This window comes from Herpailurus yagouaroundi, unplaced genomic scaffold, assembly GCF_014898765.1.
Source record: "Herpailurus yagouaroundi ecotype Mexico unplaced genomic scaffold, PumYag 162, whole genome shotgun sequence".
NCBI lineage: Eukaryota > Metazoa > Chordata > Mammalia > Carnivora > Felidae > Herpailurus > Herpailurus yagouaroundi.
The window spans coordinates 61,569,230-61,592,197 of record NW_024412403.1 but is presented as its reverse complement, the minus strand read 5'-3'; the positions used below and the strand labels follow the sequence as shown (position 1 = coordinate 61,592,197).

Here is a 22,968-nt window from a genome sequence, read left to right as displayed (position 1 = left end):
TTTTTTCCCCCCTTCCTGTGTGCACATCAGTATCTATCTGCCTCCTGTGGAAATAACTGTAGGACAGTATGCCCTTCTATCCATGTATCCAAGGAAAGCTGGTGGCTCAAAATATGCCCCCATTTGATGGCTTTGAAACCCCATAAGAGGCTATTTGCTCCATAGTCCCTTTCTCATGTGCAGCTTTACCCACAAGGACTCTCGAATCTCATGGTCCTCACAGAAATTACTGGTGTGATGGAGAAAACATACGTCTTGTTTGTACCTAGGGAGGTCAACCCAACTGAAGTAGATTCACCAAGTCATCAGTAAGCATCTACATTGCATTCAACATTGTGCTGTTTATGAAGGAAATGAAGAAAATTACTTTAGCCCTGGTAAACCTTAGAATCTAACAACCAGAAAGAAAGATTCATATAAAATCAAGAGCTAGGTTGTACCATTCAGACTGTCAGTGCCATGGAAGTTGATAAACTAAGAGAAAGATCTATGGGCTGGGCCATGCCAGGGAAGGGTCCAAGCAATAAGCAGTCAAGTTTGGGGACTCCCAGGGATTTTCAGACTTTGGGTTGGAGGAAGTGAGTGTGGACGGACATCTCCACCAGTATGAGGAATACAGATGCCTAGGCAGGGGTGTGGGATGGGGGAAGGGTCTTAAGGAGAACTCTGGGCTGAAAGGTGACCTCTGTGAATTAAAATACTATGTTCTTGCAACTCAATCACTGAATCCCTAAGTTCTCCTGATACTCTAGGCAATAGAAAATAAAGAAAAAGAAAATATTTCATGATGCCTGGTTTGCCCTTACATGAGTTTTGTGAACCGTAGCAGCATCTTGATGGATTATTAATTTTAATAATTTAAAATAGCTATGAATTTAATATACTGGGTGATGTTTTGCCGCTCACAAAGTGAGGTGGACTGCCTGCTCTGTCCCATGTCCCTCTGCGGGTGGCATCCATACTGCACACAGAGTGAAAACAGCTTTCCCACCATTTTCCTACTATTTCAACTACTGCAAAATCTCCCACCAGTCCACCCTCCTGGAGTAAATGGATCATCTATGAGTTAAGCTTCCATGTCTTGAAATCAACTTAACTGTAAACACAAATATGGAAACTGAAGGCAACAACAATACCTTGTTTTAAAAAGTCATCATTATCCAAGATATGTTTGACTTTTTAAAAGTTTGTCTCACTTCAAACACAAAATTTTAAAATACTTACAGAGAACTTGCAGATCCCACAGATATATCTGCAACTCTTAGCATTCCTTACATCCCAGTTTTTAAGAGTTTGATAATTCGAGATACCCTGGTTGCTCCCAACAAGGTCTGATGCCCCTTCGGGGACCTCTGTGGCATCATAAGCAGTGCCAGGCACAATAATGATAACATTAATTCTGCATTTTATAGCTTACAAAGACTCAACCACATTTTGTTCATCTTCCCAAGAGCCTTAAGAAGTAGATATTATTATCACCATTTTACAAATAAGGAAACATTTATAATGAAGATCAGGAGGTTAAGTGGCTTATCAAATGCCATAAAGCTCAGTATCAGCACTTAGCACTTAACCGGGTGCCCCCACCCCTTCCAGTCCACAACACACCCTAGGTACTTCTCTTCTGATCTCTGTAAAATCAACTAGACTTCTAGCACCAGAGGATGTATTCTTCACAACATTCTTTTTTTTAAAAAAATTTTTTTTTTCAACGTTTATTTATTTTTGGGACAGAGAGAGACAGAGCATGAACGGGCGAGGGGCAGAGAGAGAGGGAGACACAGAATCGGAAACAGGCTCCAGGCTCTGAGCCATCAGCCCAGAGCCCGACGCGGGGCTCGAACTCACGGACCGCGAGATCTGACCTGGCTGAAGTCGGACGCTTAACCGACTGCGCCACCCAGGCGCCCCTCTTCACAACATTCTGACATAAAGTCAGAATGACTGTAGTCCAGGGCAAATCCTGTGATGCATGTCTATTCCTGCATAACACCTATGACTTGCAAACCTTTAGAGGACCGTAGCCCTGCTTAAATGAACACAACCCCTTGGCTACCTCAGATACCTTTTGAGGAAGAGTCTGAAATAAACAAATGCACAGCCTGCTTTTCACCTCATGCTTTGTTTTTATCAAAGAAAGTCCACAGGAGAATGGAAGAGGACCTCCATGCTTATTCCTGGTGGGAGCCCTTCCACATGCATAGCATCTGTAGACCCATCCAATGGCTTATAAACATACTTCTGTGTTTTCTCCACATGCAAGAGACTTACTAGAATTGTGATGTCTAAATTAACTGACGGGGCACTTTGGGGGGGGCTCAGTCAGTTAAGCATCCAACTCTTGATTTCAGTTCAGGTCATAGTCTCAGGGTCATGAGGTCGAGCCCCACGTCAGGCTCTGCGCTGGGTATAGAGCCTGCTTGAGATTCTCTCGCTCCCTCTGCCCTTCCCCAACTCACACACATCTTCTCTCTCCCTCTCTCATGAATGAATAAATAAATAAATAAATAAATAAATAAATAGATAAAGTTAATTAAAATGAAATAAAATTTAAAATTCAGTTCTGTAGTCACATTAGCCTTATTTCAAGTGCTCAATAGCAATGTGTGGCTAGTGGTTGCCACACTGAATGGTACAGATGCAAAACATTTCTATCATCAAAGAAAGTTCTACTGGATAGTACTGTCCTAGACTCTACCTTCTGCAAAAAAATTCTATCAAACATTGAAGTTCATAATTTTGACTTCCTGAAAGCTCAGGCTCTTGCACACATAAGGCTCCTCTGAGCCTCTTGACAGGTGTACTTTGGAGTGGATGCAGAAATTTACTAGTTACAGCCCTGAAGCAGCACTGGGAAGACCCAGAAGATGGAACCAAATTCACATCCCCCAGCTGGCAGCCACAGCCATGCTGCTGCTTCCCTCTGCCTTATGGGGACGGCGTGCCCACCAGAATGCTGCCATTTGCACACAGCACACAGCCACCCTGTCTGTCTAGCTTCAGCACTGATGGAATCCGTATGAACCTAAGTGCGTGATGATTCATCCCCAGGGGCTGACAGGTGAGAAGGAATGAGTCATGAAATAAAACTGCATGAGAAAACTCTATCTACTCATGAAGATCACCTACCTCAAAGCTCTATGACTCAAAATTTCTCATATTTGCTCAGGATAGTTCTTTGGATTAGAGATCAGACTGTACGTGCCCAGGCTTAGAATGTGGAGTAATTCTAAGGGTCGGGAGCCAGTACATTTATTCTTCCCCAAACTCTCATTCTTTAATTCATTTATCTTCCCTTCTCCTATCATGAAATCCAAGAGGGGATCCAAGAGAGCTTAGGACCACTTCCTGTCTGCACTTAATAATCTCCTAACTCCATCTCCCCTATAATCCTCTCCTATGTGTTTCTCAAAAGACATAATAAGAGGAGAAAGTCTCCTCAAACCCTATGTTGAATGAGAGCAAAAGAGAGAGACCACCAATCATTGATGGACACCCTTCCCTGGTACCAGCTGTGCTCAGGTCCAGAGTCTAGTGCTGCATGGCCCAATCAAGATATAATGGGAGCCACATATGCAATTTTAGATTTTCTGGTAGCCATATTAAGAAATTAAAAAGAAACAGGTGAAATTAATTTTAATAGCATATTTTAAACCAAAATATCCAAAATCCTATCATTCTGACATGTCATCAATATGTTTAGATTACTAACGTGATAGTTTCTGTTTTTATTACACACAACCAGCCTTCAAAATCTAGTGTGCATGGGGCGCCTGGGTGGCGCAGTCGGTTAAGCGTCCGACTTCAGCCAGGTCACGATCTCGCGGTCGGGGAGTTCGAGCCCCGCGTCGGGCTCTGGGCTGATGGCTCAGAGCCTGGAGCCTGTTTCCGATTCTGTGTCTCCCTCTCTCTCTGCCCCTCCCCCGTTCATGCTCTGTCTCTCTCTGTCCCCAAAAAATAAATAAACGTTAAAAAAAAAAAATCTAGTGTGCATTTTACACTTACAGCACAGTACATCTCAATTCAGACTATGACATCTCACCTGCTCAACAGCTACCTGTGGAGAACGGCTACCGCACCGGACAGGACACCTGTCCAGGAATCTGGCTTTTAGGGAATTGTCTTCTCTGGTTCTCCAAGGAAAATCTAGTTCAGTGAATTCCACTTGAAAATTTATTTTCTAATTCAATCTCATTTTAGCAACCTGGCCCATTTATAGCATCTATGGGTTCTTTTGTATTTTTATCTCCATCCAAATGGTATTTGTAGATATTTCCCTGTCACTATAATCATGTTAAATAACACCCAACACTCAGTCCAGCCTTGACCTCAATATATGTCTCCTCCAAAGCAAACTGTAGCTCCCTTTTGTCAGTACGTTTTAGTTCATTTCCAATTCGTGAATGGTATTCTACTCCCAAGCCGTTTGCACTAGTTCGGCAAGAAGAATGTGCTGGGCTGCCATGGCCCAGAACAGCATTTGACATGCATCTGTCTGTCTTCCAAAGGACTCAGCACTCCGGACAGATTTGGGCTCGTTGCTCCTAAGTACATACCTATTTGGTAGAGAAGCGAGAAAAATAAAAATACAAATCCAAGGAGTAGGAGTTGAATTTTCTTCTTGCTCAGCCTGCCTACTTAGGGAGCAGAGCAATACTTCACTTCAGCTGTTGGCAAATGACAGCCTTGCTTCACATCCTCTCTCATTTCCTGTGCCCATGAAAGAAAATCTGTCACCTCCGTGCCCAGCATTCCTCCTCAATCCTATAAGAGAGGTGATGGCAGGATAAAGGCCTGATTATCAGCTAAACAGAAACTCGCACTTAGATGCCACCCAAAGCCCAGCACAAAGAGGTCAGAGGGTGAATTTAAGGGTTCAGAGCAGCTAGTGGGAGGGTGTTCATTTTTAAACCCTCAATCACTCTTTTTTCTCCCCCCCTAGGAAGAGTCCCTGTTTTAAAAATCCAGGTTTTCCTTTTGGTGGACACAGATTCTTTCCTCACAGGCTCCGTGGTGGGTTGACAGAGAAAAGGTGGATCCTGGCCAGGGGCTAAGCTGCAGCCCCCCCAGCGGGCAGCTGGAAGACCTGGGGTCCCCTGCTGCAGCCCATCCCTGGACTCCAAGCACACCCAGCAAAAGGAGACTTGAATTAGCTTCTCAGGGAGTAAAATCTGAAGCCCTGTTGGCTCCCTTGGTGCCAGGATCTTCCATGTGGGAATTTCAGTAGTTCTGTTTGGTTTCTCTGACCTCCCTGGACAAAATTCCTGCTCTGACCACATAAGCCTCACTGTTCCTTCCATCTTCCCAGGACTTTGCCCCAGACAAAGCCTATCCTGACCACCTCAGCCTGTACCACATCTCTTCCCAAAGACGCATGTCTTGTCTCCCTGTCTTCTTACTACCTTTAATGCAAATGTCATCACCCCATTTAACTTTAAGGTTTGTAAAGGCTGAGACCTGAGAGGGTGGGTTAGTCATGCCCAAATCGCCCCATGGAAGCCCATGCCCATGTCATGCCTTGTTCATAAAATGCCTTGAATGTGTGAATGTTGATGAAAATGACCATGACAAATGAGATGATCATATCATCATCATCATCCATCACAAAACTACAGCCCAAAGCCCTGCCCAGTGCTCCTGTTGGGAATGCATTTCTCAGAGCCATAAGATCCGCTCAAACCAGGTCAAGTTATTTTTTTTTTTTTAACTTTGCATTCATAATCAAGATACAAGCTGTTCACTCTGGGTCTGCCACCAGGGAAGGGAAAGGCAGAGGAGATGTGGAGAAGAGAATGACATTCATTCACTCAACTGAACATACACACCCACACACGCAGCAATAATGGAGACTGCAGACCCTTGTACATCATCCACCTGTAATAGCAGAGACAGGAGTGTATCTCCCAGACGATGCCTCTGGGAGCTAACTGGTCTCTTCTGGGAAGCTGAAGCTTCCAAGGCTCCTGTAACTCAAGACGTTGAAGTATTCATGTGGCTCGGCACAGTCATCTCCCCTCCGCTCTGTGCAGAAGACCACGGGCACAGCCTCTGCCTGGATGCAGCTTCCAGCAGATGACAGAACGCCGGCACTCCATCCCTCCTGTTCACGAGGCATTCTCCTGAGGCCACTTTCCGAAGAATGGGCTCTGAGAGATTTCTTCTGAAAACAAACAAACTACAAAGTGAGGAGGAGGGGATGTCATTCAGAAGTTATTCCCCAACATGATACATAGTTACAATCATCTCTCTCTTCCTTTCTTACACACACACACACACACACACACACACACGCACACAAGCAAAGTTGTGTTCTTACCAATACCAATTCCTTAACCCTTAATTTCTCAGCCTCATCGCAGCTAGATTTCAGTACTAACTACTCCAGTGAAACCACCCTTGTTCCACATGCAGTGAGCCCCACACCCCGTGAAGCAGCTTTCTGTCTCAATTCTCTTGTTCTCTTTACTGCCTCTGACACTGCTGACCTCTTCCTTTTGGAAACGTTCTCTTTCCCTGGCTCCCACAATATCACTCTCTCCCGGTTCTCCTCCTCCTGCAAACTCCCACCTTCACCTTCAGCCGGACCTGCTTTTCTCCTGCTCACACATTAGCTCCCCAAATAAAGGGACTCCCCAAGCTCTGCCCTCTTTTTTCTCACTCTGAACACTCTCTCTGAGTCACCTCATGTATATGGACCTCTACAAATACCATCTGCCCTCTGAACATTCCCAGATCTCTACCCAAATTACCCTGGGCTCCAGCCCCAAACTCCAGACCACCCAATGGCCAGTCACAGCAAGCTCAGACTCACTCTGTCTCAAATGAGACAATCATGTTCCCTCCCCGACAACCTGCTCCTGTCCCTATGTTCTCTTTCCTGGTTCACAGCACCAGATGACCAGAAGCCTAATGTTAAATTCCAATCGGCCATAAATTCCCAACCAATTTATTCCTAAGTCCCTCTGAAATCACTTCCCTCTTCTCTATTCCTACCCCCACGTCTTATCTCGCCCTGTGCTTCCAGCACCCGCCTACCTCTGAACTCCCTCTTTCTTCTGGTCCAACTTTCACATGGCCACCAGCACAGTGGTAATTTAGAACTGGAAGTTGGATCACACCATGCTTCTGCCTAAAGCCCTTGGATGGCTCCCCTTGCCTACTGAAGGGTGCTTAATCTCCTAGAGGGGCTGCAGGTGGATGTCAAGGGGTTTGTAAAACACCGTAGGTTAGTCCATAATTTCACTACATTCCCTGCAGAAGATTGTGTGTGATGCCCCCCAAAACACCTTTGGTGATTTGGTCACACTCACCTTTGCAGCTTCATCACCTGTGGTGCATCCCCACTCAACACTCCAGCTCCTGGCATACGGCCTGGGTGTCAGGCAGGGAGCATTTATTCAGAAGCTGTTATGAGCACGTACTGGCTAGCTTCTTCATGTCATCTCAGCAACAACCCTACTGAAGTTTCTGCTTTAGAATGAGCTCATATGCAGACAGGTGAAGCCACTTACCCAAGGACAATCCCCGTTCTGACTTGGGTCCAGGCCATGCTCTTTCTCCTCAGCCAGGCTGCCTCTCATCTTATTGCTTCTCGAATGCCATGCACTGTTTTCTGCCTCCCCCAACTTTTTATATGATCTCCAAAAAGTTGTCTACTCTTTCCTCCAGACTCAGCTCCATAGCACATTGTCCAAGAAGCCTTCCCTGACCTTCTGTGAGAGTGACATTCTTCCTGTTCTCTAGATGTTCTCTGTTGTAACATGCAATGCTGTCTAGAACTTACCTGTTTACCCCTCTTACTTCTCCAAACTGTGGGCTCCCTGAGGGAAGGATCTATGCTGTATTCCTCTTTGTAACCTCAGAGCCCATAACAGACATTCAATATATGTTTTGGGACTGAAAAGTGTGTGTTCACACATGCATGTGCGTGCACAGGCATGTGCACACACACACACACACACACACACACACACACACACACACTCTTCCTCAGCCCATACCTAAAAGAACAGGATTTTCCAAATCAAAGGGACTCATAGTCAGACAGCTACAATTGCTATTATGGGAAAATAGAACAGACAGTGAAATCTGTTTGGGAAAACAAAGGGTATGAGGTAGCCATTGCCCCCATATGAGAGCATCACAGGTGAAGATTGTGCTAAGCCAAGGAAATCAAAGACCAGTAGGCACAAGCAGGATGGCAGAAGAAACACCTAATGGCATCAACTGCAGAGGTGACACCCTCTCAGTCTTACTGGAGACTCTGCTCTAAAGTATGTCACTCACTCCCACCATGGGGTGCGTCCATGGGTCTGGATGACAGAATTACAAAAAGCCACACACAGGCTTGGAAAATAACAACAAACACAAAACCAAATCCCATTCTTCCCATCATCTACTACTTCCCAGGAGAGGAAATAGCATCCTTACTGGCTAGTGTGAGCTCAGCGGTGCACGCATATAGGCTAACGGGAAGGGTGGATAGGCTGCACGGATGTACACCATGAACAAATATCAAATATTAGGGGTGGCACTACACTGCAGGCCTGAGGAACTTGGCCTAGATAGAAGCCATGGTCTTAGAAGGACACACAGGAGTCAGGTGGTCTCTTCCCACTCACTGTTTCATTCATTCCTTTTCAATGCAATGGCTGCACCCTTACCATAGGTATGAAGAAAAGGGGTCATCATTGGTCATGCTGATGCTGTGCTAAAAGAGTGCTACATCCCTTGATGCAACCCAATCCATTTCAAACATATAAATATCCAATTCTTTCTCAAAGAACTGATGGTGACCTTTGGTGCTGGTGTGTTCTCATTTCCACTCTTAGACTGGCCACCCTTGCTCTGGAATCTTGACAATTTTGGCTTCCAAAGTCTTCCGGGAAATGTAAACATTCCTGAGATGGGTCTCTCAGCTGCTCAGTTTTCATTTAATCCCTGTGTATCGGGGCTCTGTCATTGCCAGTACAAAAAACAAGCCTGGGGCTGAAGTGGTCCTATAGGAGCAAGAAGGGAGACTGCAGCTGGGTCCTATGAGGACAAACACTGCCCCCTGGGAGATGTGAGGAGGACAGACAGTGGGTAGTCAGTGTTATGGAGCTGGACACAGCCATCTCTCTTTTCCCTCACAGAAGATCCCCTAGGGAAACTCTTTGCAATACCTGCTTAGCAAAAAATATCCATTCATTTAGTCATAATACATCCATGCAATATCAATATTTTTGAGTACCAAGTATTATAAAGTGCCACGGTAAATAAAATCTATAATAATTACAAGAACTTAATAACTAATACTTATTAATACATGCCGGGAAAAATGCCAAGTGCCTTACATGAATTACTTGACTGATGTTTTCCCACAACGCTATGAGAGCTGCATCATAATTATTCCCACTTTATAGATATTACCATAGCTACTGAAGTGGTACAGCCAGGATCCAAAGCTAGGTCTGCCTGATTCCAAAATCCACGCTCCTAAATAATGCAACCAATGGGCTCTCCGGGTCTATAAGGAACGCTGTTGGCACCCTGCTCAGATCCTACCTGCTAGACCAGGGATCCCATTCCCCAGACACTGAGAGTATGGGCTGTGGGCAGCTCACAGCTGCCCCTTCTCTGGGGAATGGTGGTTGGGTCCTGCCCTCTCTGGTTAGCATATGGAATTGGGGGTTGACTAAGGTGGGTTTTCAAAAATCTGGCTCCCTGCCTCAAGGTACAGCCAACTTTGCATACAATTAATTCTTGCTGCAGTCAAGTCTCCAGCTGAGACAAAGTCTGGCTGAGCTTTCTGCCCTTGGCCCTATCCAGCTACTCCTTCACTACCCTTCTTCACCTGAGAGTCCATCCCAGTAAATCACTCTCACCAAAATTCATATGTCAGGATCTATTTATGGGGATCTGATCCAAAACAGTTGCTCCTGGAAATGGCCCTAGAAGCAGACACAGGATGGTATTGTGGAGGGATCCCTCCCCAGCTGGATGGGAATACGAACCCCACTGGTGGTGGTGGAATGGGATGGGACACAGATGGAAGGGGAATCTGAGCTGGTGCCACATCACTGACATTTGCGAAGTATGGAAAAAGAGTGGTTATTCAAACTGCGGGATTGGGTAGTTTTTACTAAATTCTCCCCAGTACATGGAGCGGGGAGCCTGACAGGCTCAGATCTCTCAGCACCTGGAAGCAAAGTGTGAAGAGTCAAAGCTCCTTCTTGATAGCATTTCAAGAAAAACACATCTCTGGCACTGAAGACCAGGCACAGGACCTAACTGTAAGAGAGATAGAACTTCAAAGTAGGCTGGATTGTAAGCTTGTGCAAGTCTCTTATGCTTAGAAAAGGAGAGATATCTATGACTTGGGAAGAGGATCTCTGGGTAGGCTCACTGAGAACCACCTGCTTCTCTTGTATCCTATGGAGCTACAAAAATGGCCCACTTCTCCTTGATGGAAGTTATGGCCCTGTTAGGACCTGTGTCCCCTACAGGCCATCAGCCCCATATTTAGGGCAAGACTGCAGCCTACAGTACCTGAGGGAATGCCAGGAATGCTTAAGGAGGAGAGAGGTTATACCTAAAGGACACGGCCAACATGTACCGGCAGCAATGGGAGAACATGTCTGGGAGTGAATTCTCAGAGCGAAGGGCCATGCTGGGCAAGCAAACTATGAGACTGGCCAATATTGGGACACATCTCGTGACTTACGATATAACACCCTCACAAGGACTCTGGGAGACAATACTAATACACCGCTGTCAAGAGAGATACCAACACCACTTTGGCAAACTAAGGAAGAAAGAACCCAAACCCTCAGACAAGTAGGATGCAATGATGGACGTATGTAAAATCATAAGGAACATATATATATTGGTCTCTATCCTCAGTTTCTACTAATATTTAGTCTTTAACCCCAGTTCCTGACACAATGCTCCTTAAACTCTTATAATTTGCTGAGTGATAGGAATGTTTTACACAGGACTCCTAAATGGCTTGGAATTTCCTGGTGATAGGAGTGTCTTTGTTCCAATGAGGTGACATTGGGTGGGCTCCAGGATGGAGGCTGGTCACTAGAAAGACCAAGCCATGATTAGAAGCTTGGAACTTTTATCCCCACCCCCCATTCTGCAGAAAAAGTAGAGGGACTGGAACATGAGCTAATAATCAATTTTGCTTACATGATGAAGTCTCCATAAAAATCCCACAAGTATGGAGTTCAAAGAGCTTCCAGTTTTCTAAAAATATCCACATGCCAGGAGGGTAACACCCCCCAGCTCTCCAGGGACAGATACTCTTGTGCTTGGACCCTTACTGACCTCATCCTGTGTATCTCTCTCATCTGGCTATTCATCTGTATCCTTTATCATATTCTTTATTATATAACAAACCAGTAAATGAGAGTCAGTGTTCCTCTGAGTTCTGTGAGCGGTCAACAAATTATCAAATCCAAGGAGGGGGTTATAGAAACTTCAATTTATAGTTGGTCAGTCAGAAGTACAGGTGACAGTCTGGGACTTGCAGTTGGTGTCTGAAAGTGAGGGCAGTCCTGTAGGACTGAGCCTTTAATGTGTGGGTTCTGATGTTAACTCCAAGTAGATAGTGTCAGAACTGAATTGATTGTAGGACACCCAGATGGTATAGAAGAATTGGTCAGTGTGGGAATAAACCCACCCATCTGTTGTTTAGAAGTGTTCTGTGCAGTGTTAAGAGTAGAGAAGAAGAAAAAAACAGAGTTTTCCCCAATATAACCTACTAAATCAGGGATTGGCAAACTAAGGCCCATGGCTCAAATCTGGCCTACCACAGATTTTTGTACTGCCCGTGAGCTAAAAATGATTTTTATATTTTTAAGTGGTTGAAAACAAATTCAAAAGAAAAATAATATTTCATGACACATGAAAATTATATGAAATTCAAATTTCAGTGTTTATAAATAAAGGTTTGTTGGCACACAGCCATACTCATCCATTTACATATTGTCTGTGGTGCTTTCATGCTGCAATGGCAGAGTTGAACTGTTGCAACAGAGACCGTATAGCCCACAAAGTCTAAAAGATTTACTACCTGGCCCTTTACAGATAAATTTGGTCGATCCCTGTACTACATAATTGTGAAAATCCAATAGCTGATTATGTTTCTAGGGAAGATCCAGAGGACACTCTTTTACAAAGGTGAAAAAGAATGTGCTAGTGAAGAAAGCACCAGCATCATTGGGAACCTCAGTGGTATCTCTCCTCTGTAGGCTGGGGCTGAATGCTTTTATAGACCTGGATCCCTAGTAGCAATAGGAATGAGGAGACCCCAAAGTGACATAGGGGCAGATGGTAGCACTTAAGAAACAAAGTGGATGTAGTTACTGCAATGGCAGTCTGACCCACCAGGATATTAAGATGGCTAATAAAGCACAGTGTTCCTAAGATAAATATGGATGGACAACCAACAGGGAGGGGTGTTGCTTATCTATGGACGAGAGATCAAGAATACATGAGAGAAGGCTGAGACCAGCAACCCGCCCCTGGAAAGTCAAAATCTCTTGCCCAGTTTCCAGGTCTGTGAGCAGCAAGGGTGGATACCATCCGTTCACCCGCCAACTCTGCTCTCCAGCCTTCTGCACCTGATTCTGTTTCCTAAGAAGACGGAACTATGTGTACTGCATCAGCAGGCTTCCTTGCCCTCAGGCTTGGGTTTGGGCTCAACCAATGCAGAGCAACAGTAGAGGATGAAGGCAAGGAGAGTGAGGTGAGGGTATATATATATATATTCCCCTGGCATTCTCTCTGCATAGTTGCCTTAGACTGGCTATAACCTTCAATCAAAGATTACAGTACTTCTCAAGCTGGTCCCCTCCACATATCTCTCCCTTTCCAGGTTCTAGTAATCACCTTCTCCCCTTTCCCTTAAAGACTAGGGGTGACAATACACTGCTACACTTCTCCTAATGGTTTCCTTAATGCTGCCCAGTACTTCGTAACTGTCTGTTTTAAACTGTCTTCAAGCCACCCGCCTTGAGAGTACTACATGTTCCCAGCTGTATCTAATTATATCACTGTACAATTGCTGAAAATCAAAGAGAAAGAAAGTTTTTAAAGGAATGAGAAGAAAAAGCCATATCTTCAAAGGAGCAAAAATAAGATTCCCATAGTTTCTCAACAGAAATATGGGAAGTCAGAGACAATGGAAAATGTTTTCCATGTCCTGAAAGAAAGTAACTGCCAACATAGAATTGTATACCCAGCAAAACAAATATATCATTTTTCAATTAAGGAAAAATTAAAAATATTTTCAGACAAAAAAAAAACCAAGATAATTCATCACCTACACAAAAGGAAATATAAGCAATATTATTCAGACAGAAGGAAAATGATCCTAGGTACAAGACAGGAAATGCAGGAAGAAGTAAAGAGCAACAGAAAGGGTAAATCTAAGTGAATAGTGACTCTAAAAACAATACTAATTTCTTGCAGGGTCTAAAATATATATAAAACTAAAACACATGGTAATAATAGCAATAAGTTGGGAAAGTAGGTAAAAAAGAGTTAATGCGCCCTAAGATTCTTGCAAAATCCAAGACATGATTAAAGCACTAATTTATACTGTACTTGAATAAGTCAGGGGTATGATTTGTAATATTTACTGTAACCACTAAAAGAATAGCAAATCTAGCATAATTACCAAATAGATCTTTTTATAATAGTAAGTACTTAATTCAAAAGACAGCAAGAAAGAGTAGGGGAAAAAACAGGCAAAACATATATGAAGAAAATAAGGTGGTACCTGTAAACCCACATATATCAGTAATAACAGCACCAAGCACATGGTCCAGAGAAAGAAATGTCAGGGATGAAGAGATGGGGTTGTTCACTGAGCCGAACCCAGTTTGGGGGGAAAGTGAATCAGGAACAAGGGAGCAGGGTCTAGGATGAGGTGGAAAACGATGTTGGCAATCACAGACTTGCTTTCCCCCAAATGTTTGGTAACTGAAATTAAGGCGACCTGGGATGGCTTTAAAAGTCCAAAAGGGCAGACAAAACAGGGAGCAGAAATTCTTTCATTCATCCTAATCAGTAGCTACCAGTTTACAACACAAGCACATTCATCTAATTCTTCGTTGTTTACAAGGCTGTCACAGGTACTGTGCCACCTGTTCATCACAGCTCTGTAATACAGAGCAAGTAGAATCACCATCATCCCCACTTTCTGGATGAGGAAATGGAGACCCGGGAGACTCCACAGCTTTCCCTGTAATCACCCTCAATGCTGAGCTCAGACACGACATCATCTACTTCCCCATCCACCACTCTTTCAGCTGCATGACCTCTTAAGCTAGAGCAAAAGAAGATGTATAGCCTACTGATCTTGCCATGTACCTTTTTCCCCTAAATTTGGGGAATGTTTATTTCTCATCCTGTAGAACTGCTGAGTAGCCCAACACCACAGAAGGTTGTTAGAATTACATAAGCTAACACACAAAAGTCCCTAGTACCGAGTAGATGCCCAAAATACAGCAAACTCACAATAGATAAATCAAACTCTCTAGGGAGTGGCTTCAGGGACAGGCAAGAACTAGGAGCTGTAGGTGACAGCAAGATGGGGGGGAATACAGGTCCAGGCTTTCTGCAGTTCCCAGACAAGGAAAGGGACAGAAGAAGAGCATAAACAACTTCACTGAAAGGCAGAGCAAGGACCGTAAAACAGATATGTAGGGCAGCGGGGGAGAGCACATCAAGGTCTCTCTCTGGACAGGAAGGGGACATGAAAGGACAGGGTGGCAGGGGCAGAGTGGCCATGACTGAGATGTGCAGCCACAGTCTTTACCTTTCTGGTCAATGTGACCACCACGATGACTGCCATGCAGATGACTGCCAGCACTATGGCCATGGCTCCAAGCAGTGGGATCTGGAACCCAGCGCTGCGCTCAGCCACTGGAGGGGCGACAAAGCGGAGATGGGGGGGTGAAAGCCAGAAGCAAAGGGCAGCCATTACACAGGGAAGCCTCTGTGTCAGGGCACAGAGGTGCAGGTTGGCCAGGTCTTTCTGTAACCATAGGACTGGAGTCTTTAAGCCCAGCTCCTTGAAAGGAAGAGCATCTACCTGGCTCACTGTAAAACCAATGGCTAATCTCTGGAACCAAAGCAGACCATTGTTAACACTCCCTTCCTCTATTCGACAAAATTACTTTCCATGCTAATCATGAAATGAAACAAAAAATAACATCCAGAAAAAAAAACCCCAGAGAGTGAACATTCTTCTTAAATTTCACATTTATAATCATACTAGTAAAAAATGTTTAATTAAAAATTAAAATAAAATTAATTAATTAAAGCACAAAAAAGAGGGGGGGAAAGAATATAACCTTTCACATTAAACCTGTAACATTCTTCCATCTGTGAGACCCTGGAGAGAGTAACGTTCTGGAGGTTTATCCTGTTTTTTCTCAGCACCTGGCACATAGCAGGTGCTTAATAAATATTTGCAATATGGAATTAAAGCATGAACAAATGAATTTCCACTAAGACATAAAGTGTAAGGAGAAGAAGCAGAAAGGGAGTTTTGAAAAGAGTGACAGCTGATCCAAGGACAGCGAGAGAGAAACAGAACAATTGCTCAAATGTGTGCTGTACTGTAGGTAGAAGGGTTTCCAGGCTGCCTTGTCCTATTCCCACCTCCTTCCTAGGAGCTTGGGCAGATCCCAGGGGTGCAGGGAAGTTTTGAGAGAAGGGTGTAGCAGAGGCAGGCCCTCTTCCCTCTAAGGGCTTACACTGTGGGAAAGGTGGCTAAGGAATGCAGTCACTAAGGACAAGGCAGTGCCCATAGACCCACATGGTACCAGGGGGGAGGGAGCCCAAGCTCCCCAGGACGAGTTCCTCTTGCACTGCAGACTCAGCCTCTTGCTTTGGCCACAGGTAGGGGAAGAGGGCAGATGGGGAGCAAAGTAGTCATGGAGAACACAGCTTCTGGGGGCAGAGGGCTGCGGCGGGCTGTGCATAGAACCAGAAAGGATATAGGCTCTTCCCCACATGCAGCATTGACCTATGTCAGAGCCAGCCAAGAAGCAGCATTGAAAAGAACTTTAAAGTAGCCTTTTATCTTCTCAGTCTACACATATTTTGCTAACTCATAAAGCTTAATCTCCAACACAATCGATAGTAACAGGCAGAAGCTCTGAGGGTCTAGGGGCACCTGGGTGGCTCTGTTGGTTGAGGGCCTGACTCTTGATTTCAGCTCAGGCGATGATTCTGGAGTTGTGGGATCAAGCCCTGTCAGGCTACACGCTAAGTGCGGAGCCTGCTTAAGATTCTCATTCTCTCTCTCTCTCTCAAATAAAAAATAAAATAAAATAAAAAGCAAGAAGCTCTGAGGGTGTAATTTAATGGAACCGGATCATCTGTGTTAAAACCAGCTCTACTGCTTTGAGCAACTGTAAGGCCCAGCCTCCACCTCCATCAAATAGTGACATGGGAGTGGCTGGCAGTCAGAGCTAACAGTACTTACCATGTTCCAGGCCTTGTTTTTTCTTTTATTCTTTTTCAGTTTATTTATTTATTTTGAGAAAGACAGAGACAGCATGAGTGGGGGAGGGGCAGAGAGAGAAGGAGAGAGAATCCCAAGCAGGTTCCACAGTGCTGTCAGTGAAGAGCCCAATGCGGAGCCCAAACCCACGAAACCGTGAGATCATGACCTGAGCCGAAACCAAGAGTTGGATGCTTAACTGACTGAGCCACCCAGGCGCCCCATTCCAGGCCTTGTTTCAGGGCATTTTCTTGTAGTATGGTATTCAGTCCTATGTTAGAACCTCATAAGGTTACATCTATTTTCATTTCACAGATGAGAAAATCAATGCACAGAGAAGCTGAGTAATCTTGTCTGAGGTCAACAGCAGCACCAAGATTTGGACCCAGGCTCTCTGGTGTCATAGTCTGAGCTCATCACCACTCTGCTATACTGTTTCTCAGATGCAAAAATCTTTTCCCACTTTGCAGAGAACTGGTTTAAGTGTTCAGGTGATAATGAATGTGAGAGCACTCTGGAAACTATGAAGTACCATACAAAGGTAAATTATTATGTATTTACATTTAGCACACACTGTGTTTTAATCCTTTGTAAAACTTAAAAGCTAGGGGCGCCTGAGTGGCTCAGTCGATTGAGCATCTGACTTCAGGTCATGATTTCGAGGTTTGAGAGTTTGAGCCCCACATCGGGCTCTCTGCTGTCAGGGCAGAACCTGCTTCAGATCCTCTGTCTCCCTCTCTTTTTGCCCCTCCCCTGCTCTCTCTCTCTCTCTCAAAAATAAATAAACATAAAAAAAAAAACTTAGAAGTTAATTCTTTCTTTTTATTTTTTTAAATGTTTATATTTGAAAGAGAGAGAGAGACAGCATGAGCTAGGGAGGGGCAGAGAGAGAGGGAGACACAGAATCTGAGGCAGGCTCCAGGCTCTGAGCTGTTAGCACAGAGCTCAAAGTGGGGCTCAAACTCATGAACTGTGAGATCACGACCTGAGCCAAAGTCAGACACTTAACTGACTGAGCCACCCAGGTGCCCCAGAAGCTAATTCTAATTTGCCTGGTTAATCTTAAACCAATAAATGAGAACCCTTCCCAAATGACCTTAATAAGTGTTCTTCCTAACCAACACATATAAGATGCCCTTCTTACCCAAAACAGTGGCTCTCAATTCTGGCTGCACATCTGAATCACCAGGCATGCTTTTAGAATCTATTACATCCCAACTTTGCCCCTAGAGATTCTGATTAAATTGGTCTGGGATGCGGCTCCAGCATCAGTGTCATTTAAAAGCTCCCTGGTGATTTGAATGTGAACCAGGGTTGAAAGACCCTGTTCTTACAGTGTTTAGCAGGAACACATCTTCTGTTCTGGAGGATGAAAGTTCATTAGCCACCCTGTTCCAGAGCGCATACCTGAGCTTTGTAGGACCTCCAGAAAGAGTGTCCCTCTGTATATCCCATCGGGGTAGGTGTGATAGGTACAAAAGTATTCCCCTGTATCATTCCTGGTCAGCGACTGCAGGGTGAGGCCCAGGTTGGGGCCAGGGACCACTCGCTCCCTGAAGGCTGGGCAGAGGTACCACCCCAGGTTAGCATGATGAACGGCCAGAAGTTTGTCCTGCTGCTCCCAGTTGACCTGTGTCACTTTGGCAGTGGTAGAGGAGAGGCGACATTGCAAGGTGACAGAGCCACCTTCCTCTGCAGAAACGTTCCCCATTGTTACTATCCTGCCTGACACGGCTCCTAGGGAAGGGGAGAAAATGTGCATGAGTCCTATGTCAACAGCTGTCCTGGAATGTTCCTATAGAAATCCTAAAGGGCTTTGAGGCTAGAATTGGTCTGTGGAATGACAGTGTCTCCTGTCCATCCTGTCACTCCCCACATGGACTACACTTCACCCACTCAGGATATGCTGCTATAATCTAGCTTCGTGACAAGCTCTTTGATTATTTCCATGTACTTATTTTGTCTCCCTACCTACAACATAAGCCCTGTCAGCCACCACTTTTGTTTTACTTCATCTTCCAGCAGCCAGTTCTACGCTGGGCACACTATTCCTTGAAATAAAACCTTGCTGTTTGTCTGACTGCTGTTTGAGGTGCCTGGAAAAACCTTCAGGAAAGCCACAAAATCCAAAGGAAAGGAAGACTGGAGAGAAACTTGTTTCTCCCAGACAAAACCACTCTCCTCAGCACTGACCACCGCCCATCATCTGGGTACAGCTCTACCCTCAAATGGTTCAAAAAAAACAACATACAAATTAAATTATAATATAGTGTCTCAATATCTGTGCCCCCCTCAGAAACATATGTCTATGATTTTTATTATGGAAGGAACCATATCTAATGTAAATTCAGTCTATAATGGTAGACTCTCTGGAATCTGTGAAGAAGACATTTTTGATCCACAGAAAATGTACAATGTCTTTCTAGAAGTTTCCTCAAGGACAGAAGAAAGAACGATGAAACGGGAGTGAACTTCTACAAGCAAACTGATCATCCCTCCTCCCTGTTTCCTTTCTCTCCCCATTTCCTTTCTTGGGTTGGCCAGTCAGACACCCCAACCCCAAGCCCTCCATCTGCCACCCAAAACAGAACCTGCTTCCCAGACGCTGCCTTTTCTCACATGAGGGCCCACAGGATTCTGAAAACCATGCCTTTCCTTCCCTCACTTCCACTCCCAGACTTACTTCCTCCTTCTGTTTCTCCAGTTCCAGGCTGGATTTCTAGGCCTTACCTGAGGTGGGGAGGGGAGCCTGCCTCAGCCCCTGTGCCCAAATCAGGAGGAGATACCACTGCATGCTTCTGCCCAGCGGGGGGCCCACAGGAAGCAGCCTAGGCCTCTTCTACCACGGAAACTGGAGGACTGTGGCTGGCAGGCCAAAACTGAGCCTATGAGGAGAGAGGGTCTCGGAAAAACTGAGTTCAGCAGAAACAATGTCAGAGACAGATTAAAAAAAAAAAAGCTCTCAACAAGTACACAAACTGCATAGGGTGAGCCACAAGAAAGACCATGAAGGAAACACACTAAAAAATAAACAAAAATGTGGTTACAGACGCATTGGTCTTTGGGTTACTATTAGTTAATCTGCTGTTTTTAAATTCTGTCTTGATGCACTTGTTTTGTATCAGCCTTTGTCTAACAAGCTCAAGGGCCCTGTGTATCTGGTAACGCCCAAGATTCTGAAGAGCCTGTGGAGGTCACTGGGCTCCCCTGGCTTCATCCTACTAAAAAATGTGCACCCATTAAGAAAAATCTAAGTTTGCACACTTTACAGACCAAGACTTGCGCTTGAAATCTAATGAGCCAGTGAACAAGATGCATTTACTTCAGAGACTAGATGTGGGCAGGACAAAAAGTCTCAGACAACAGAGCAACTTTCCTTTAAATAAGGTCCTCTTCTTGAATCTGATTTCTTCTGTCTCGTCTATCTGGACTGAGATTTTGTTGAACTCTGGCTTAGTTTCTCTAACCCAGCAAAGTCAGAGGAGACCAGAAGAGGGAGTTTTCTTATGACTGGTGACCCCCCATCCCCTGCCCATGAAAATCACTAGTGCAGAGGAGGATGAGCCCCAATTACCTGACCCTGGAAAGGAGCTGATCAATACTCATCTGGAGTTTCCAGCTCATTATCAAGTTGTACTGTTGAACCATCCTTCTTCCTTCCTTCCCTCTGTTCTTTTATTCACTTGAGAGTCCAAAGAGCCTATGAAACACCAGACTCAGCACCAGGCTCTGGGAACACAGGATGAATAATCACAGCCCCTGCCTTCAGATACTCAAAGCTTGCTCTCCAGTGAAGCTACACTCTGGGCGAAGGAGGTGGAGGGTCTCTGTTCACCTGCCTCTAGGGCTCACCTCTGCTACCTTGGGCATGTTTCATGGTGCACATCCTGAAAATCTGCTGTTCTACAAGGAGGAACATCTAAAGCCTGGTGCTGTGCCCCTCCACTCCAGAGAAGCAACCTGAGTGTTCCACACTGTCCACGCTCCTGTCCTCCTGTTCCCCTTCTCCCCCACAGGATGCTCCATCTCAAACCACTTTCTGTCTTCCCTGGGTTCCACCCATTCCTAACTGGATACCATGACCCATGCACCCCCCCATAGCCCACCTCCAGCCTCTTAGACAACATATGCCTCATCAACTTCTCTCTGCCCTAACTCAGCTTCAAGGCTCACATGGAGAGACATCTCTTCCAATCTCCTTTCAACAGTCACAGTGCCTGAAGCTGAGGAAGTTGTAATACCTAATGTGTGTCCAAGGGAGGGTTCAGAAGTTGAACAGGCAGAGTGTTTCCAAAACCGGCTATCCAGGCAGAGAAGCCCAGGGTGGGAGAGCTGAGAGCAAGTAGTGGAAATAGAGCACAGAGAGGGGGACACTGGAGTTTGGGTTATAAAAAATTTACAGCCTGGGTTTCCACAGTAGGATGGGTGAAAGCCATAGAGGTAGGATCTATCTTATATAATAAGAAACCCCAAGAAACTTAGACTAAGTTTTTTAAAAAAGGTTAAAGAGTTTCTCTAATTGTTTCTTTTTTTAAGTGTCTCTTTTTTTTTTTTAACTTTATCTATTTATTTTGAGAGAGAGAGAAAGAGAGAGAGAGCCCCAGGGAGGGAGGAGCAGAGAGAAGGGGAGAGAGAGAATCCCAAACAGGCCCCACTGCTGGCCTAAAATGTAAAGCACACCCCAGCCTTTCCCTCGCCCTGCAAACCCACCGCCCACTCCATCAGCTCCAGCTAGAAATCTGTGGCCTGGAAGAGATCATAGCACAGGGTGAGGGGGGCACTGAGAGTGGTCACACTTTCCACAAGGCCTGCAACCTGTACTCAGGAAACACCATTTGGAGCACAGAACAATCTCTCAGCAGTGCGTGTGAGGTTCAGCCTCTCCAAAGTCTTTCCTTGGGTTCAGAAGTGGTGGGGAGCTTCAGGGATATCACAACTTTCCTCTCCCTCCCCTTCCTTGTCTTTGATCAAATGCAACATCCTGAAGCTGCAGGGAGGTGACCTTTCTATCCAAGTGCTCCCACTCTTTATCTCACAGACCCCAGCACCTGTTGGTGATAGGCCTTATTGTGGCCAAGGCGGGTCTCCTGCAGGTCCACAGAGGGCTGAGGAAGCTGAGAGACAGGAAGCAAGGGAAAGAAGGTGGCATGGACTCTCAAGGCACCCAGAAGAGCCTACCCCCATCTACCATTTGCCAAAGTAAAGCCATCTCACAGCAGAGCTATCTGAGCAGTGGAGTGGTTGTTCCAAACCTCTTGTTGAGAGAGCTGCCTCAGACCTGTCTATGACTTCAAGATTTTTAATAAGTCTGTGAGCCACAGGACTTGTAGGCTAAAACTGGCTCAGGACAAATGCAAATGGGGAGAATTTGGGGAGGGGATTGCTGACTGTTGTTAGTCTAAGCTCCCTCAGGTAAGGTGACTCTGAGAACCTCCCTGACAGAGGCTGTGGACTACGGGAAACTTCCTTTGCCTTCTCAGCTGTGAAAATAGGACAGAGACCCCCCAGGAGAGGTTGGAATGCAGAGTCAGAAAAAAAATCTTTGGGAAGAAGCAGCTGATCTCTCCTCAGCCTGGGCCTCTCTGGCTTCTCTTCCTGGCGCACCCACACCTCCCCTCCGACATTACTCCCCTCTTGTCCCTTCTCCACCCTAAAGGTGATTATACTTTCAATCCACCCCAGACCTCATCTGCCTTTAGAAAGGTATCCTCTACCCCTGCAGCCTTATTTCCTACTTCCTGTCACCTGGAGCCCTCAGTATTGCAAACACATAGGATGAGGGATAGAAGTACAGGGAAACATCTTTCAAGGAACCTCCTAACCATCAAGAGCTCTCCCTCCCCCACTGAAAAGAATGCCAGGCCTAGATGATTTCACAGGGGAACTATAACAAGCCTTTAGAGAGAAGATCATTTCAATGTTACTGAAAATACACAGACATACAACACAAAAGAAAACTTCCAAATTAGTTCTATGAAGTGAATTTCAAACTGATATAAAAATGATTAAGATTGCACACAATAAAAGAAAATCAGATCCTAATCTCTTATGAATATTGAAGGAAAAATTCTAAATAAAAGTTGCCACACAGATGCCAAAAGCATATTAAGCAAAATACACAATGACCAGGGAGTCTATACCATGATTGCAGGGTGATTCAATACCAAAAAAAATTCATTAATATTAAATACTATATCCACATAGAAAAAGCAAATGGTCATTTCCTTTGATGCTGAAAAGAAAATTCAATCCCATGAAAAACATTCAGCAAAATAAAAATCGATAAATTCTTTCTTAACATAATTACACACACACACACACACACACACACACACACACACACACACACAACCAGCCCCAAAACCAAAATCTTTTTTTTTTTTTTGAGCGAATGAATTGATCGACAGTGAAATCCACACAGAAAGCTTCTTCTTCTTTTTTATTTTTAATTTTTCATTTTA

At 44.9% G+C, this 22,968-nt stretch overlaps 1 protein-coding gene across 4 annotated transcripts; it reads right to left on the bottom strand.

The window, feature by feature from the left end:
- Positions 1-4,384: 4,384 nt before the first annotated feature.
- On the bottom strand, positions 4,385-20,994 carry TIGIT (T cell immunoreceptor with Ig and ITIM domains). Of its 4 annotated transcripts, XM_040484559.1 has the most exons (5): positions 19,238-20,994; positions 17,915-18,244; positions 14,813-14,919; positions 5,875-6,175; positions 4,385-4,556 (listed from the first exon to the last, which is right to left on the bottom strand). In XM_040484559.1, exons 1-4 carry the CDS (start codon positions 19,299-19,301, stop codon positions 5,924-5,926), a joined length of 753 nt encoding a protein of 250 aa, XP_040340493.1. In that variant the 5' UTR covers positions 19,302-20,994; the 3' UTR covers positions 4,385-4,556; positions 5,875-5,923. The 4 variants fall into 4 exon arrangements, with proteins under 4 accessions (XP_040340493.1, XP_040340492.1, XP_040340494.1 ...); XM_040484558.1 differs by lacking the exon at positions 4,385-4,556 and having other exon boundaries at positions 5,860-6,175; XM_040484560.1 differs by lacking the exon at positions 4,385-4,556 and having other exon boundaries at positions 5,860-6,160.
- Positions 20,995-22,968: the final 1,974 nt, after the last annotated feature.

Bases quoted from the DNA above. Each gene is read 5' to 3' on its own strand.
- TIGIT (XM_040484559.1), bottom strand. From the start codon at position 19,301: ATGCAGTGGTATCTCCTCCTGATTTGGGCACAGGGGCTGAGGCAGGCT. The intron at 18,245-19,237 runs GTAAGGCCTAGA...CCCCTTCCCTAG, and splicing joins GGCTCCCCTCCCCACCTCAG to GAGCCGTGTCAGGCAGGATA. The intron at 6,176-14,812 runs GTAAAGACTGTG...CTCACTTTGTAG, and splicing joins TGGTCACATTGACCAGAAAG to TTTGTTTGTTTTCAGAAGAA.